We start from the raw sequence: 19,033 nt of genomic DNA on the forward strand, positions 1-19,033 counted from the left end.
AGCCGATTTATTAAGAATCGTATGGTTCTATGAATATATTTACTAATTTAAAAGGCCTATGATAGTATGTAAAGACACATCATACAAGTAAGAATCTAAATACTTTAATAATAAATAATTCACGAGCCACATGTTGCAGCGAAACATATTATTTATATTATAATATCACACAACTCCATTAGGTGGCAGTATATAGTTTGTGTTCGCAGTGAACCAACAGCAGAAGAAATGAACGAAACCCTCCATTTTCTCTTCTAGTGCCCTTCGCTTGTGCACTAGCGCCATGAGTAGCGCACTTGATGACTCAAAGACAACAGACACAAGTATGGACCACGAACTTTACACTGTACAGAGTCCCTCCGATGACATTAAGGATGGCCCAGAGCATTCAGAATTCATTTATAAGAGTGAGTAGCAATCATTTCGTGCATCTAAAGTGTCATTGCATTCAATTATCTCTCCCATTTTTTTAGCAGTTTAGCATTGGGCTGGTCATGTAAATTGGATGCATGCATTATACAAATCACGTGTTCTACTTTTATTAAAATCTGCACGTGTGTGTTTATGTGTGTGTGGTTCAAGTGTCAAATGAAGAGTTTGTCAGATTCGTGAAGTTACGAGTGACCAACGATGCACTTTTCACTGGAAAGAGAAATTCTTCAACTCTGGCTTACAGGTAAACCGGGCATCACCAACCCTCAGTTACACACATGCATACTCACCCATGCAGAAGTCCATGCAGGAAAAAAATAATTATGCTGTAGATGTTTGTACCAGCAGCCTGCAGGAATTTTGATGTGAATTCTGCATTTGTGTGCTGTAGGGCCATCCTGAAAGAGCTGGGTCTGCAAAGGGAGATTTCTGCCAGCCAGGCCAGGAGAAAATGGGAAAACCTTAAGATGAAGTATAAGGTATGCTGATATACCACTTTATGAGGGTGCAGTTTTCAATTCTGGCCCCCCAAGCACATCCACATCTTGGATATTGGCCAAATTTAACACACCTGAATCAACTCACAAGCTCATCAGCTGAGGACTCCACGAATCTTTTAATCAGTTTCCTTCAAATAATGATATATCCTATTGTAAATTACAGATACATGTGTGTGAAGAGTATGTATTATATTCATACACAAATGAAAATAACAGACAAAATTAACTAAAATTACATTTTTAACATTAACATTGTCATTAAACTAAATGATGACGAATCATGGTAAATAAAGGTCAATTTCAAAATATCTATGTGAAAAATATTAAATCAATACAATACACATGGTTTACATAAATATGATATTTTACAATTAACATAAATATATAAACAACAATACAAAAATATGAACTAAATGACATTTACTAGAATGACATAAATGAATTATTATTAATAAAAATAAATTGTAAATATTTCTATATATATATATATATATATATATATATATATATATATATATATATATATATATACATATATATATATATATATATATAATATTCATCACATATTTTAATTATTACTAGTAATACATTTATATTAAAAATATTAATATATTTCTAAATCATTTATCACATATAATTTATCATATATATACATGTGATGAAATGTTTATAAATATATTAATATTTAAATGCACATTAATGCTAAATACTACATTTACAATTTCATGAATTTATATAAATAAACAACATCAATAGCAATTACTAAACATTTAAAGATGAATATATTAGAATATATTAAATAGATGTACAGTACATATCTATCTATAATTAGCAGTATATTTTATGCAGTAATAAACAATTCATGGGTAAACATATTTAAAGCTAAATGTTAAATAATGTTATAACAATATCATAACATTAATACAAAATATGCAAAACCTGAACTAAATTGTATTATATTTTAAATTGCTAAACTTTAAAATGTCATAAAATCATAGTAATACTAATATTACTACACTCTACATATAATTAAAATAAACAAAATTAAATGAGATTTATCATCAATAAAAAGTCTTATATCTCAAAACTAAATTTGAGGCCTTAAAAAGTCCTAAAGTTATTAAAATATTGTGTTGCAGGTCTTAAAACTTTTTAAGCAGGTCTTAATTTTCCTTTGCTCACGTGTAGCTACTCATCCAATAAATGAATAAAGAAACTTTTAACTTTTTATTTGAAAATGTACTTTTTAACTCTATTTACCACAATGTACAATAACGTTTGTTTAAAAGGTTTCCATGTATTTACTGCTGAGATAGCTCACCTGAACAGACTGTTGTGCATACATTTAGTTTAATATGGTTTTTAAAACCTTTAACATATTTTTTGATTTTTAAGAAAAGGTTATGTTGAAAAAAGTGTATGTATGCAACAATATTTAAAATATTTTGCTCTGAATTAGTTAAAATACATTTTTTTTAAATCATTAAATTATTATTATTGTATTATTGAATTTATTAAATTATAAAAAGTTTGATAGGGCAAATAAAAATAGCGTTTAGCCCTGTATGAAGGTGCTTTCACACCTAGACTTTTGTTTCAGAACTTGGCACGTTTCCCCAGTTAGCACGGTTCGTTTGGCATATGTGAATCCAACAATCGCGCTCAGGCCCGCGCCAAAAAATCGGTCCGAGATGGCCTGAATAAGGTGGTCTCGGCTCAATTGAAACAAAATCTGGAGCGGATCGATTGTAGTAAGAAAGCAATACAATCCGAACCAGGCCATATCACAGTGTATTATGAATATGTAATTGGCATAAACGGCTATATGAAGAGAGAATTATGAGTAGGGTGGGATGTTATTCTACCAGTAAATGTGTTTCATGTCAGATACGAAAGTGAAAGCATGTTAACTATTAACGAGAGCTTTTTATCTGTCTTGGTTTATCTGTTATTTCTCTCTATAATGTAAAGCCTATAATTCATAACTGCTATGTATGAGAAAGTCTTACCTCTGATTTATATTTGGTGTTGATGTCTGTAGGTGTCACCATTCAAAATTTAAGCACAGATTTTCGTTTATATAGTTTAATTGCTCTTTGTCAAAAATTAAAATAAGGACGCATGGCAGATCAGTGGGACTCTGCAAAATAAACCCTGAAAATCTGACCAATGTGATGAGAGTTTACTCGCTTGTTACTTGTTTTAGCTCTTTTGGTCCGTTTAGAAACTTTGCCGTGTGAAAGCGAACCACACCAAGAACAAAGTGCAACAATGTAACAATTGTAATCCCTGTTTTGGAACAAGAGAGTCGATCCACAGGTGTGAAAGCACCCTGAGTCTAGAATTGCATTCATAATGGTCTTAAAAATGTCTTAAATTTAACTTGCTGAAACCTTGATCAATAAATTTACAGCATATATTGATATTATGTTTAGAATTATGTACACATAACTATAAACCCCACACACTGTCATCACACTCTACTTCTGCAAGCTCATAAAATGTTTGTGTCTTGTGTGTTTCAGGAAATGAAGAATCCTCCGCCTGGTGTCTCGGTGAACCCCACTAACTGGCCATGGTTCTCCCTCATGGACGACGCCATGGAAGGAAGACTTGTGGGGAGCGATGTCACGCTAGACACTTCTTCGGTGGGCGACGACAGCGAGTATCGACCAAACAACTCCACGCGCAGGAGGAGCAAAAGGGCCCGCGAGCCAGACAGAAGCGAGATCGAGCTGTTCGTTGAAGAGGATGACATCATGTCTGAGGAAATGGGGCGAGACAGAGGGGATCTAGACAGAGACAGAGATGAGATGGAGCACGAAAGGGCCATCCTAGAAAGCGATAAAGCAGCTATTGAATATGAAAGGATGGTGCTAGAGCGAGAGAAGATGGTGCTAGACAGAGAACGAGCGGGAGTGGAAAGAGAACTGGCAGCACTGGATCGAGACAGAGCCTCTTTGGAGAGGGAAAAAGCCGCTGTGGAAAGAGACAGGGCCTCTGTGGAGTATATCCGAGCTCAGTTGGAAAAAGACAGAGCGATTCTTGACAGAGAAAGGGCTAAGCTTGAAAGAGAACGGGCCATCCTGGATCAACAGCGTGGGATTGAAAAAAGCGAGCAGACGGTTAATTTAAACGACAATTCAGAAGGAACTGACACCTCGATTCCCTTAGTGATGGAGCCGGCTTCATTAGAAAGGAGGCAGAAATTCCTCAACCTGTTTGAAAAGCTCATTGAGAACTTCTAAATCAGAGCTAAACGTTCTGAGTGGGACCCATTATGTATATTTCATTATTTTTGTACACCTTCAGTTTGAAGTAAAACCGTTTTCTGTTCCAGAAGTGGATTGTGCTGTGTTACAGTGATTGATTTGTGTCATGTTAGTTGCTGTGCTTGTTTAAAAGAGCATCTTTGAAGTGCTAAATGCCTTTGACAACTTGAGAAGGTAACAATGAAAACGTTAAGCCACCTCTGTTTTGGAGAGGTCATCAGAAATCTTTATTCAGGTGTGATTATTTCCATACAAAACACATAATGCTTAACTAATATTTACCCCCAATCCCCCCGCAAATCATTGTCAAACCCTTTGGCCAGAATACAACAGTTGTGAAAAGATCATCTTTGAAGCCATTGATCATTACAACAGCTTAAAATGTGATACCAAAATATTGCAGTTATTGTAAAATGTAAAAAAAAACGCTTATATATTTATATTACAGTACAGACTATACAACAAATTCATTGTTAGAATGCTTCTTTTATTGCATTATAGTCAAATTAACCTTTCAAGAAGTTAATCGTGAGCCAGCTTCAATTGGTTTAGGCTAATTACGATAAACATTTGTTAAATTCTATATGAATATTAACAGTATTTCATTTACAATTCAAACATATTTTTAAACAGTTTGGGCTGGCTATTGCACCTAGCCCTTATCCCACAACCAGTACAGCACACACAAAAAGAGGGTTGTTGCCTTGTTCAGATTTGCAGTTGTAAATAACTGACATCTTGTTTTCCTGATAGGTTCATTAGACTTTGATAAATAAAAACTTTCAGACTTCTGCATGTTTTTTGGTTTCTCTGAAAGAGATTGTTGATGAGTCTAGAAATCATTAATCCGGATACGATTACAAGCCTCTTACATTATGAAAAGTGTGCACCGTGTAAAAAAAGCATGAACACAAGCAGCGTAGAGTTGGAAGTGTCCACCAGAACTCCTTCGAGAGTGAGTTTATGTATTTTTGCCAACCTCCTTTAAAGACAGCCATTCATATCCATGTGTTTGCTTGAGCCCAAGGTTTTTTTTTTTTTTTTAAGAGAGAGGTACGCACAGAGGAGTTTTGATGCATATGCATACGTGTGAGTTTTTTATGTGTGTATTCAAGTGTGCATATTTAATTTTTTTTTACGATTTAAAAAAGGTTACCAATGGGGATACGTGGCAAACATATGTAGGCCTGTGGGGTTCTGCTGAGATTGATGGGATTACCGTCCAGGCGAACATCCTCAAGTGCATTTCGGATGTAATTTAAGTCGTGTGGGTTGCAGAAGGTGTCTTCGTGTATCATCTGGATGTTATTATTCTAAAAGATAAAACAAAGTTTAAGATGTGGCATGAATGTCATGGCATCACTATTTGCTAGAAAATTACTATCTATTAATATATTTTTGAATTAAATCTTTGCATGAATGACGTTTCTGTTAGGTGACGAGTGCTTTAGATGTCCACAAGGTGGCGCCCTTGAGGTGGGAGTACAGGTACCTGTAGGTGAAGTGAGCGCAGACTCTCAGGCAGAGGAACTGGGATGTGGTCTATGTTGTTGTCCGTCAAGTAAAGGTAAAGTAGCCCTGGCATGTCCTGAAAACAGTAAAAGTAAGTAGATAAGCAACATTTGGTAAGTTCAACATCTAGGTTGAATTAATAGCATCAGTTACATAAGGATTCATGCTTTTCCTGCTGTCCGTCCAGGTAGCAAAGAATTCCGGCCCAGATTTGACATAAATCTGGCACAGCAGGCATTCGTCTGGCACTGACATACAGCATGTGGGCCAAACATTGCCCTGGTTTAGTAGAGGTGGCACCATCTTAAGGTGGCACACAATACTTGGGCCAGATGTTAATAGTTGATAGGTGAGCCATGAAGTTTGGCCTATCTTGACCCACATTTAATAAAAAAATCATTATTTTCAAATAAAAAAAAATTTTTATCAATCAGGTCACTTCGAGAAAAAGCATGCCCATAGCTCACCTAAAGGGCATTGCTTCATGGGGTTATCAATTTCATTGCAGTCGCAACACACCAACATATCTGGTCCAGGACATGGCCCAGATATGGTCCATTTTTGGCCCTTGTCTGTAAGCCAGATCTGGTCCAGTCATGTACCGTAATTCACTGTGGTATGTGGGCCAAGCAAAAGCTGATTTTGTGGGCCAGAGAAATTTGCTATGTGGGTGTTTTTTGTCTATTTTAAAAGGATAGTTCACTTGTTCCAAACCTTCAAGATATTCAGCTATCTTCTAAATATCTTATGTTCAACAGAATAAATAATCTCACAAGGTTTCAAACAATCTCTCAAGGTTTGAAACCACTTGAAAGTGAGTAAATAAAGTGATTAAATTTTAGGGTGAACTACGATCATAAGTTGTTCCTTCATGTCTACTTGACCAACAGTGGGTTATGACAGGATAAAAGGACATTGTTTACAAGTAAAACTGAGCAGCAAATGTCCCTAATGCAATTTTTTTCTATCAGGCCTCTCACCTTGAAAGCTTCTCTCTGGATGCCAGTGCTGCCCAGATGGTTGTGACAGACGTCAATAAGGGTCATGGATGGTGGCAAAGCTGGAAGCTGTCTAATATTGTTCTCTCGTAATATCAACTCCTCCAGGGAAGGAAGGCCAAAGAAAGCATCATCATCAATCCTGGAAATCCCGTTGCTAGTCAGGTCGATCTTTTTTAATTTATCTTTGTGATAACAAAGGACAAAAAGACCATTCAGAAAACAAACACATAAAGATGATAGCATCACATGTTACTAAAGCAGGGGTGGCCAGTTTCAGCTCTGTGGAGCCAAAGTCCTGCATTCCAGCAATAATCGTACAAACCTGAACAAGCCTGTCAAGGTCTTATGGCTACTAGAAAGCGGCTGACAGGTGAGGTCGAAACTTTGCAGGACAGTGGCTCTCCATGAATGAACTTGGTCCCCCCTTTGCTATATATCAGATCAGGCTGTTTTTTCTAAGGACTGCAATCTAAATGAACTGTATGCGTTCAATCAACATGACATGCAATCTTACTTGAAAATCTGATGTATTGTATGTGTGTTTGTTTGTGTTTTGTTAGTGATGATTGACTTAGACTGAAATGTGATAAGAAAGTGCTTTTTGGTTTCCCCTTTAATACACATACTCAGGTTGGCGAAGTCAGACTTGCTGATTCTGGAAATTTTATTGTAGCGGGAATAAAAGTGAGTGGTATCTTTGGAGAGGGGAGGAACACGGTCCAACTTGAGGTCATCACAGTACACAGATCCAACCAGACAGGTACACAGCACACAGACAGACATACCTTACCACCAAACCAGCCAGTGGCATTAAGAAAACAAACAAAAATACATATTAAAACACCAAAACTGGACTTATGCATATGCAGACGTTGCCTATTAGGATATACAAAGCAAACATTTTTTGCACTTTTGGAGCACATGAACATGTGCTTCTTAAAGTATGTCCAGCTCCTGATAGGCCACCTTTAGTTCTATATCTAACTAAACACATGAACCAATCAAGATCCTCATGGTCAGAAACTTCCAGACAAATGTGTTAAAGCTAAACTCTAGGTTGGTGGCCTTCCACTAGCAGGACTGAAACCCCAGAAATTTTACGTATTACATTAAGTATAACTTTTAAACAACATATTTTCTATCAGGTAACACACTGAATATATCAGTATGGGAAAGCTAAAAAAAAATACATACATTATGCAGTTATGAAAACAATCAATTTCAGTTACGCTAATAATGATTAAATACAAGCAAAATACTGACCTGTTATATCTGGGTAAATATCTGTGTCAATATCAGGTATGCCTGACCCTATATCACCCCCAGTCCCCTCCAGGGGAGTGGTTGGGGTGGTTAGGAGTATCTCCTCCTCTTGTTAAACACAACAATATTAAGGTGTTAGGAGACAGGTTAGCACATGGACATATTAACAATGGAACACGACAGACAGTGGTTAATTTTGATAATGGTATGTTATAATGCATTATTGTTGTTATAAAGCAAGTGAACACATTTATCTAAAATCGGCCCATTAAATGAAGTATATAGGTTTCTAAGAACAATAATATCAGATTATTTGAGCTGACTGGTGCAACAATAGCTTCAATAGTGAATGTAATCGTATTTTAATCTGGTCTCCAAATCCATTCCTGATCTATAGAAATCACCCCTTAACATACCTAGACCTAGAAGCTGTAAAGTGATGTATTGAAATCATGATACTAACCTTCATCTAAGTCAGGAATTAACACTGTAGTGGTGAAATCTGGGGCCTCAGTCACCTCAGTCTCTTCTGGGCTCCCAGACTCTCCTGACTCCTCATGTACCCCAGACTCTTCAAATATGTCAAAGGGTCCAGGCTTTCTAGATTCCTCAGGCACCTCAAAGATCTCAGGCTTTACAGTCATTTCATGTGCCTCTGAGGTCTCTGGCTGTCCAGACACATCAGGCACCTCTGAAATCCCAGATTCCCCAGATATCTCAGGTACCCCAGTGGTCTCAGATTCTCCAGATACTTCAGGTACCCCAGAGGTTCCAGATTCTCCATATACCTCAGGTACCGCAGAGGTTCCAGATTCTCCAGATACCTCAGGTACCCCAGAGATCCCAGATTCCTCAGGTACCCCAGAGGTCCCAGATTCTCCGGATACCTCAGGTACCCCAGAGGTCCCTGATTCTCCAGATACCTCAGGCTCCTCAGAGGACCCAGATTCTGCTGGCATCTCAGGTACCCCAGAGGTCTCTCCTGAAACTTCTGGTACCCCAGACTCTCCTGACACCTCAGGTACCCCAGAGATCCCAGGTTCTGCTGACCCCTCAGGCACCCCAGAGGCTCCAGACTCTCCTGACTCATCAGGTATTCCTGATGCCTCAGACACTCCTGATACCTCAGGTACCCCAGAGCTCACAGGCTCTCCAGATGCCCCTGAGACTTCAGGCTCTCCTGACCCCTCAGGTAACCCAGATGCTCCAGATATCCCAAAGATTCCAGACTCCCCAGAATCCCCAGAGGCCTCATGTGGACCAAATTCAGGTATCGGATGGAGCTCCTCCTCTTGTGAGAGACAAGGTAGTGTAGCAAGAAAGAAATTAGTCTAATCAACATCAGTAATGCTATTAAATTAATGCTCAGTAATGCTTATAATCAGCAATGCCGAAAATGATGACTCGTTAACCATTTTTTAATCAAGATATTAAACCAATACAAGCAAATGATTGAGAATAACAGATCAACCCTAGTTGCCTAAAAATCTCCAGGAAATCTCTTCTCACTAACGTCTAACATGTTACACATACTTGGCACAGCTTCATCCACAGAAAAAAAGAAATACGCTGAAGTAATCAAGACTCCAATTAATCTACACTTTCAGAAAAATAAAATTAACAAAATTGTACCTATAGGGGTAAAGCATCATATCAGCAAGGCAATACCTCAAATGTGCTCAAAAATGTTAGAGGTAGACACCTTAAGATCAAGTTGTTGTACCCCTTAAAGTACAAATTTTTTACATTTCGTCTGATATTAAGTTGGTCAGGCAAACCAAATTCCTGAGTACTGACCTTCACCTGAGATAAGTATTATGCCTGAACCAGAAAGACCAGAGACTCCAGAACTAAGATCCTCTGAGTCCACAGAACCCGATATGCCACCAGAGGCCCCAGAATATCCCAAGCCCAAAGGCTCTCCAGAACTGGAGGCTTTCTCATCTTGTAAGTCTCCAGAGGGCACAGCGTCTCCAGAGCTCAAGTCACCAGATATCTGAAGGATGTCAGTGGGTATCAGACGAAGCTCCTCCTCTTGTTCAAGACAAGGTTAGGTGTTAGAACAGTTATCAGAATTAGAATTACACTTAGAACCACATGGACTGGTTCAGCAAACACTGGGTGATGAACTGGATTTGATGCACATAAAAAGCAAAAGTTAAAAGATTATTAAACTCATTTAACCAATCAAATTGCCAGTTAAATGGAACAACAGCACGATGAAATGGTTGGCAGGCAAGTAATGACAAATAGCAGTGTGTGTGTTTGTCCATGCATGGTACAGACCTCCCTGAGCACTAGGGCCCATCAGAGTCCCTGATGCCCCAGAGCTTGGTGGAATAAGCTGAGGCTTTATAGGTAATTCCTCCTCTTCTTTCTCTTCCAATGAGGCACTATGTGATGACTCAATGCCCTCAAATGGATCAACGCGGGTAATCTCTATCTGCAAGATGAATTTAGGTCAATACACCATGCTTATATTTTCAGACTTTACAAATGACAGCAAGACTTTCTCAGCCTACCCATCATTAAAATACATTGCTGACAGTGTTGATTTTAGACAACATCTCAAGTTATACTCTTGAAGGATCACATCCTTGTGGAGCTTTACTCTTCATTAAAAACAAACTAGACCAGCAAAACAAGATCTTGGGGATTTTTTTGTTTGTTTGTTTTTTTTAAAGGAAACTTGAGTAACACTCTTTAGCTACCCTGAACTGATTCACACCTCAGGTTTTTATCACCAGTTTATTTACACCTTAAGTATAAATTATCCATACATTTCTACCTTACGAAAGTATAAGGGTCTTGTGGAAACATTAACACATTTGGATGTTTAGTAAGAGTGTGACTTAGGATGTTCTTTTGAAAGGATAATAAGCTGTTCACAGGGTTTCAGGCCTATTCAATCCAATCTTCCAAAGCAGCCTGCTTTCTTACAATTGCTAATTCTTAAAAGGCGAGACAAATTCAGACCATATTGATGTGCTGATTTGAAGAAAAATCTAATTCATTTAAAAGTACTCTCAATATGTTGTGATGTTGATCAATGTTGACAGCTTTCTTTAGTATTCGATTCCCCAACAGTCCAGAGTGGGGAGCTGTAAAACCATTCACAGTTTCATCTGCAAGCAGCAGCTATACTCTTGAAATGGTCCTTGTGGAACAAAGACATTCATGGTAGCAGGTAAAATCCATATTTCTGCACATAATCTTTCAAATGAGAGGTCTCATTTGTGTAAAGTGTGGTCAACTTGAACCAAAACTAACTGTAAAGTAGCTTTAAATCTGTAACTGTTAAAATGCATTGCATTAATAATTCTCTCAACAGCCAAAAGCTACTCATGGTTAGAGTCTGAAAAAGAGGGAGACTTTGATAGGGCTTACTTAGAATACCCCCACTTTTAATACAGTAACAGTTCTAAACATGCTAAACTCTAAAAAGATGAATAAAAGATATTAACAAGGTGTGCATCAATCAACAGAGCTAGAGCGTCAATAAAGATACTGCGATGCGTAAAAACCTATTTTTAACAACAGCTTTTGACTCACATGCCTCTAAGCATTTGTGTTTTAGTCACAAAGTCAGAATAAGAGTACATAAAATATAATTTTATGAAGAAATATTGTATGTTGTGTCATTTTTAAAAGTATTTCTTCTCATTCCACTGAATACATTTTAGCAATCCAGCAGTTTGTTTGTTCTGTTACTCAAAACTCACTAAGGGGTCATTAGGTTCAAAATGAAGAAGCCTACAAAGAAAATTAGATTTTTTTTCTAAATCTGAGAATGAAATAGATGGTTCAACAGAGAGAAAGGGAAGCGTAAACCTCTATATGGCATAGTTCTAAATAGTAATGACTATACATTGTACAGCTTTATGCTTTTTCACAATCCTCTGGAACATTTAGATGTGTTCACTTGACCTTTAGAAAACAAGATTCACACAGCATCTACTGTATACTAATAAAATACCACTTTACATACATTATATGTGGAAAAAAAGAAAGGCTAGCATCAGATATTCCAGTCCGATCTCACAAGGAAACGTAAGTATTTTACGTTTTGTCAGTTTATTGGCTAATACCTACGAATTCATACAAGTTCAGTCATATGAAAATGTACGTTTTTAAAAAGTAGACGTGGCAACTAACCCCACCCCTAACCCCAACCGTCATTGGGGGATGAGCAAATCGTACTAAATTGTTCGAATTAGATTGTATGATTTCATACGAATTAGCCACTAAATCAAAAAGTCACGAATTGCCATAAGATTGCGTTGGATATTCACAACTAATTGCACAAAAAGTTACTCCAAACTTACTCCTAGATCTAAACAAAGTATTAAGATGTGCTCGTTTATGCATGCTAACTTTCACCAGCTAATTGACATAAAAAAGTTGTAGCAGCAAATAAAATACAATACTACATTTCGGAATCATAATAAGTCACTCCAAAAGGCAAGGATCCACAAACATTCCCACAATTTATGTAGCATCAACAATATCCTGAAGAGATGAAAATGAAGCCTTTTACACAAGGAAAATGTGTTGTAACTCAAAAATCTGTTTTCAGTTGAGAGTTTAACTACATAACAGTCACATCAGGATCAAGTTAAGTTTCTTGGCTTTAGTTTGAATCTTTGAAAAATCCATCTTGGATTGTGCCAGTCAAACATAGTTCTTGTCCTTTTTTTTGCCATTCTGAAGATGATGAACTGGTTACTGTCTAACTGTTTTGCAGGGATGTTACTGAATAAAGTTGTTTACACCTGTAGCTTAACATTGGTCTAGGTAACCTTAAAGTGCTGGGCAGTGTATTTTCTGGGCAGAAATGTACAATATTTAATTTAATAAAGCATGCAAAGATAGGCAAAAGTTGTATTTTAATACCAGGCATTTACAAAATCATCATGGTCATCATGCGAATGCATTTTCAAATGGATTTCTAAAAGATCTTAAATGTGAGTGTCAATGCAATTACATTTAACATGCCATTTTGCTAAACCTTTGGCTATATGCACATGACCTTTTGCTACAAACAGCAAATGGTGTAATGATGGAAATGCAATGCCACCTTTCCTAAGCAGGAGTCTAAATGCCATTAGGAAATGTAACATTTGTATGATCATTTTGTTATAATTTCAACTTATGTTCCATTTCCAATACAATTTTGCAACTCATAAAGGCTTAAAACTAGTATATGTAATTTACATTTTAAAACTGTACAGTAAATTTATTTTGCTCTAACGTTTGCACATGGAGAAGAATGTCATGGAGAATGGAAATTGAAATACAGAAATGTATTGCTGATTACATTTCAACATGATTATTGGTACTCATATGTAAACATCACTGCATTTCTGTATTTCATTTTAGATTCTCTATGACATTCTTCTTCATGTACAAGCTTCGTGCAAAATGTAAATTAAACAATGTCGTTTAACTTTGATTATTGGTACTCATGTGCTATCGTAAATAAGACTATAAACTAAATAGATTGTTTTTCATGAAGGTACACTTGACTGAAAAGGTACTAACATTAGTATGCAGAGCCGATAACTGGTCTCAAATGGGAGGATGAGTAAATACAGGCTCGCATGCCCTCAGTGACCGACCCTGAAGCACAGCAGCTGGGTTAAAACCAGTTTCTAATGAAAATCATAAACCAAAGGCTGACATGGCTGAATATGATTATCCCCAGGAACATTTGGATCAGCGGAGCAAATGAAAAGTTGTCAAACACCCTAAAGCAAAACTGCTGCAATACATTCCTGCATTACAATTAGAACTCAGTCCAATGCTTGAGCATTAGCCATCTCAACCGGCTGGAGGAAACTAATGAATATGCAAAGAGAGGGTGCAGTAACCAGGGCCCAGAAATAAATAAGACCTAATTCAATCACTTAAAATGGGACATAGTTTGTAATGGAAATTTGCTAGTTTAAAATGAGGCAGCTTATGTAATGCAAATCCCATGATATTATATATACAAAATGATATCTGTTCACAGATATCTGCGAGAATTGCTAAAAACAATGTATTATGCATGCAACAGATGTATCGATGATTATTTTATATACACAACCTGACAAAAGCCTCGTCTCCGATCCCAGTTGTAAGAGCAACAAATAACAACTTGACTTCTAAATCATTTGGAAAAATGGCAGACGGTAGATTTTTCAGATGAATCATTTGTTCAACTGCATCCCAATCATCACAATAACTGCAGAAGACCTATTGGAATCCACATGGACCCAAGCTTCTTACAGATATCAGTCCAGTTTGTTGAAGGAAAAATCATGAATTTGGGGTTACATTAAGTTCGAGGCATTAAAGAGATCTGCAGAGCGAATGGCAACATCAATAGCCTGAGGCATCAAGACATTTTATTTGGGTAAATTAAGCGCAATCTAGAGGCCTTTGCCTTTTATATTAGCCACTTCTGATACCAAATGATCAACCAGAAGTCAAGTTATTATTCGTTGCCCCTAAAACTTGGATAGGACTTGGAAAGACTTTTGTCAGACAGAAATGAATTGTCATGTAAATGAATGCATGAAACATTTTTGTTGAAAACAATGATGAGTAAATGCCGCCCAAGCTGCAAAAAAAGTATTACCTCCAAATTTATGTTTGACATATGACTATCCATACTAATAAATCAATACATTTTATTCAAACTTTCCGAATTATGAATCAGAATAAAAAATCTCTCACCTCTGATTCATTTCCATCATAATAGTCCTCGTAGGCATTGTCGCCATCAACATTTTGGTCTAAATCCACATCGTTGTTGTCATCGTAATTGTGTAGTTCTGTTTGTCGGACGTATCTCGGGGGAGAGGCTGCTGCCACACACAGGACCAGGAGTACCCACATCAACCTCAGCGATACCATCTTCCTGCTAGACACAGAATCAGAAGAATTACCATTTTGTGAAATCTAAATGATAGATGATAATTGTTCTTTATGGAAACCATGTTGCCAGTGATGAACCATTATTATACTAAGTGTTTTGAAAGGAATGATTTTCGGCGAGCAGCTGGCTGGACAGTCCACATTAAATCTAATCACATGGTTTTACAACCTTATAGGTTGTACATGCACTTGCTACGCTTCTTCATAATCAAGACAGTTTTGTATTATCTTCTTTACATTTAACTTCTCAGTGGTCTTGTAGCCTAAATGGACAAAGACATTTTGTTTTGTTTTTTTAGAGAAAAAAAATTTTTTAATATTGATAAACTCTGTAATCATTAACAGGATGGATACTGGTTGTAATAGTGAAATAAAACCCTGTAAAGTCTTAAACTCAATCGCAAGATCCAAGAACCCCCTACCTAATCCATCGGCCATCTTGAATCCACTCAGTGGGTGCTTCTCAATTCTGATTTCTGCATCCTCACTTCCTTTCCTCTTGTTTAAGCTCCACCTCTACAGGATTCGAGGGAAGGATGCAAGGAAAAGGAGCGAGGACAGAGTATTTGAATGAAGTGAAATGATGTATCCTCGCTTCCTTTAGCATCACTTCAAGGCGTCATTATTTAATGGAAACTTTACACCACTGATTTAGTTCGCACGTCAAGATTCTTGAATATGTCAGATGTCAGTTATTTTTATTGTAAAAGTTTCAACCTCCACAATAAAACCAAAAATGGCATATAACAAATACTTCTTTAATGTTTTTTATTAGATTTTTCTTTACTGCACATTTTTTTCTGACAAATTTTTACTTTTACTCCTTACATTTTTAAATTGGGCTCATAACTTTTGTTTTATTTTAGTGTTATTATGTTGTGTGGAGCGACCTATAATATTTCTTGTCATTGCTTGATCTAAATGCCTTTTTGATACAATCAATCTATTTTTTGTCATTGTGGATGATACACAGGGCAACTTTTTGTTGGACAATATTGTAGAACGATGTTGCTTGGCTGCTTTTTTGCTTCAGCAAAAATTGCAGCAAAAAAAATTTTTACCCCAAAAAATTTAAATGTAAGTTATAAGTTATATGTAAGTATATATATATATATATATATATATATATATATATATATATATATATATATATATATATATATATATATATATATATTAAACTTAATATATTAAGTTATATATATATATATATATATATATATATATATATATATATATATATATATATATATATATATATATATATATATATATTAAGTATAGATATATATACATGATGTGTGGTTTAGTTACCAGCATAAAAACTAAAACTGGTAGTCATAAAAAACATAATAATTACATATATAGCGTCCCAGCAGCTACACAACATCATAAGACGGTAATATTGGGTTAGATTGAGGTCCAGGTGACCAAAATTCAATGTCTAGCCAGCATCTAAGGACAACGTTATTTTGACGTCCAATAACGAAATCATATTGTGTTGATATTCAGTTGATTTTAGGTTGGGTTGGAAAGTGACCAAAATCGAACATCTGATAGATGTCATAGTGGTGACATGCACACAACGTCAAGATGTAGGTTGGACGTTGGGTTCTGAGGTCAACCTGATTTTCATTTCCAAACAAAATCCAATGTCCCCACAATGTTGGGGTACGCTGAGGTACAACATCAATATGACGTCATGATGACGTCGTGTGCCAGCAGGGATGTTGTAGCAGACACTGTAAATAAAAAAGTTCTAATTTTTCACATTATTTTATAATGGTTCCAAGAAGAACCTGTAACATTTATGAAATCTTTCAAGTCTTAAGGCTTCAGCTTATTAAACATTAAAAATGGAACCATTCACTGAAAGGTATTTTGGAGATCCAAGACGGTTCTTCTACCTAATTAGGGCCATTGCTGGGTAAATTACAATTTTATCTATTACAAATCCATGTTAATATCGTAAATCTATTTGATCTTATTCTAACCCGAATTGCTTAGTATCATTTCTCATGGTAAGGAATGATAAGAGGCTGAGAGGACAGCAATGACCAGCTGGAGTGGAGGAAGTGAAGGGTGCGCTTGATGGACAAACCAAGTTCTGGTCCTCAGGGTGAGACGGAGAGAACTAGCTGAGAGAGGGAGGACTCTGACAGAGCCCCTTTATGAGTGTCTGTCTCCACACTCAAGTTCGAAATTCCACCGAGGTTTGTGGACAACATGGCAGTGAGTTACGATCTCTCTCTATCTCTCTTTCATACACCAACACACACACATCCACTTTCGGCGAAAGGCTATTTTTGGGGCAAAGCTGCACTCTAGAAAACACTTTGTTTTTAGACATATTTCAACCCCCTATGGACTTCTGACAGCCAATCAACACATCATGAATTGAGATTATATAGTAATGATATAGATTTGCAATCACGTATAGGAGTCCCAGTGAAACTTCAGTGTACCAGTGTCTGACAGCTCGAGCAGGGAAATACTGAAAGAGGGACTATGCTGCACACAGAGCTCTGCTTTTACACACTGTTTGCAGTGTGTAGACCCTGTGTGTGTATGTGTATGTGAGAACTGACTATACCAATGTTGTTTTTGGCTCTACCCAACAGCATTCCACATGCTCATTGATTTTAAAATTTCTTCTACTCTAGGGATGCTGCCAATATTGCCTTCATGGCTTATTTGCTTCCAATATGTCAAAATACAAAAATACACAAGTGTTCTAGAGACATATTATCCATTTGGCAACCCACTGGGGATTTTTATTTTAGCTTAAAAACTGAAGGAATCATTTAACTCTGAAAACACTGACTTTCACTGAACACAGTATTCAGTAGCAATTTACAGCTCTTCTATCACATTTTCTCAATATATACTTTTGAATTGTAAACAGTAAGCCATTACAGAATCAACTAGCAGAAGCAGAACCATCTCCCCATTAAAACATCAAATGGCAAGTGACCGGTATAATGAGAATACTTAAATTGGCATCATTACAGCACAGGTCACATGTTATCCCACTTAAAACTGTTGTAAATCACTTCAGTTCCAACATTATAAGCAGAAATATAGTCATGAAGATTATGGAGAATAGAAGCATTGTATATAATTAAAGCCAGAAATCCACATGACAAAATGGAAAATCCATTGCCCTCAGTAGAATCAATCAGGTGAATGACTTTACCTTATTAAACGTGCATTATTTTTACAATTACAAGGAGATTCATCATGATCAGGCAGTGCATATCTATATTATATCATAAATGCAGTCATGTAGAAGGCAAAAATTATCATCAATCAAAAGCCTGAGTACAGTAAGTGAGAATCATTTTAGCTTAGCTTCAGTGTCCAGTACCACTGAAGCCAAGAAGGGGAAGCCCTTGGGTCCGGTCTCTGTTCCTAAGCACAGCACTAGCATTTAGAAGAACATACAGTAGAACCCTTACCTCTTTCTCCTCCTTTCCCAAATGGTCCTGTTCTTCAGATCGGACAGGCAGAGGGCTGGTGGGCCTGGCCAATGGCAATGGGTCACTCACGGTGAGTGTGTATCTGTGTGTGGATGCTTATGAGTGTGTGACGTGTATGTGTGCACACACTCCCAGACCCGTGCAACCCTACCTGCCCGTGAATGTGAAGGTAAGAAGTGAGACCGAGAAAAGGGAGAAATTGAGTTTTGGTCACATCTACAGCAGCGCCCACCCCATACCACACTGCATCACACACACACACACTGAACAGACACACAATTTGCATGCTGACAGACCCCCAGCTGCGAAAATCCTTTAATCCCTTACAACCATCGCTCCTTTTTGTTTCCTGAAGAGACACATAAGTTATTCAGTTCTAAGTAGGAGATATTTGTCTTCCTTTTCCTGAGGTGAGCATGAGGCATGCTCTGCTTTCATGTAGGCATCTGCAGGGCCTCGGTGCACAATGGGCCCTCTGTGAGGCTCCTGTATTGGTACAACATAGAGAAAGTGAAAAAGGGCCCCATTCTGTTCTGCACCAGGACTCGATTTTAAAACTCTGCTCTGAACAGATGCTGCAAAAACCTGCTAACCCAAACAAGTACCTGTTTCAACTTCAGATGGGATGTTTTTACAAGCTTCGAATCTCT

At 37.0% G+C, this 19,033-nt stretch overlaps 2 protein-coding genes across 5 annotated transcripts; one reads left to right on the plus strand and one right to left on the minus strand.

The window, feature by feature from the left end:
- Positions 1–210: 210 nt before the first annotated feature.
- Positions 211–4,277, plus strand: si:dkeyp-38g8.5. The gene is made up of 4 exons (NM_001123290.1): positions 211–407; positions 583–676; positions 824–911; positions 3,461–4,277. Exons 1-4 carry the CDS (start codon positions 284–286, stop codon positions 4,181–4,183), a joined length of 1,029 nt encoding a protein of 342 aa, NP_001116762.1. The 5' UTR covers positions 211–283; the 3' UTR covers positions 4,184–4,277.
- Positions 4,278–4,414: 137 nt separating this feature from the next.
- epyc (epiphycan) lies at positions 4,415–18,564 on the minus strand. 4 transcript variants are annotated; one of them, NM_001017903.5, is made up of 10 exons: positions 18,363–18,564; positions 14,704–14,887; positions 10,270–10,426; positions 9,781–10,017; positions 8,447–9,274; positions 7,984–8,091; positions 7,347–7,505; positions 6,700–6,902; positions 5,700–5,795; positions 4,415–5,520 (listed from the first exon to the last, which is right to left on the minus strand). In NM_001017903.5, exons 2-10 carry the CDS (start codon positions 14,881–14,883, stop codon positions 5,350–5,352), a joined length of 2,139 nt encoding a protein of 712 aa, NP_001017903.3. In that variant the 5' UTR covers positions 14,884–14,887; positions 18,363–18,564; the 3' UTR covers positions 4,415–5,349. The 4 variants fall into 4 exon arrangements, with proteins under 4 accessions (NP_001017903.3, NP_001429156.1, NP_001429155.1 ...); NM_001442227.1 differs by having other exon boundaries at positions 14,704–14,890; NM_001442226.1 differs by lacking the exons at positions 7,984–8,091; positions 8,447–9,274; positions 9,781–10,017.
- Between the last annotated feature and the right edge of the window lie 469 nt (positions 18,565–19,033).

This window comes from Danio rerio, chromosome 4 (assembly GCF_052040795.2).
Source record: "Danio rerio strain M-AB ecotype USA chromosome 4, GRCz13ab, whole genome shotgun sequence".
In the NCBI taxonomy this organism is placed as follows: domain Eukaryota; kingdom Metazoa; phylum Chordata; class Actinopteri; order Cypriniformes; family Danionidae; genus Danio; species Danio rerio.

Coding starts and splice junctions, on each gene's coding strand:
- si:dkeyp-38g8.5 (NM_001123290.1), top strand. CDS start 284: ATGAGTAGCGCACTTGATGACTCAAAGACAACAGACACAAGTATGGAC. Junction 408..582: donor TTCAGAATTCATTTATAAGA/GTGAGTAGCAAT, acceptor GTGTGGTTCAAG/TGTCAAATGAAGAGTTTGTC. Junction 677..823: donor TCTTCAACTCTGGCTTACAG/GTAAACCGGGCA, acceptor TGTGTGCTGTAG/GGCCATCCTGAAAGAGCTGG.
- epyc (NM_001017903.5), bottom strand. CDS start 14,883: ATGGTATCGCTGAGGTTGATGTGGGTACTCCTGGTCCTGTGTGTGGCA. Junction 10,018..10,269: donor GGGCCCTAGTGCTCAGGGAG/GTCTGTACCATG, acceptor GTCTTGAACAAG/AGGAGGAGCTTCGTCTGATA. Junction 9,275..9,780: donor AATACTTATCTCAGGTGAAG/GTCAGTACTCAG, acceptor GTCTCTCACAAG/AGGAGGAGCTCCATCCGATA.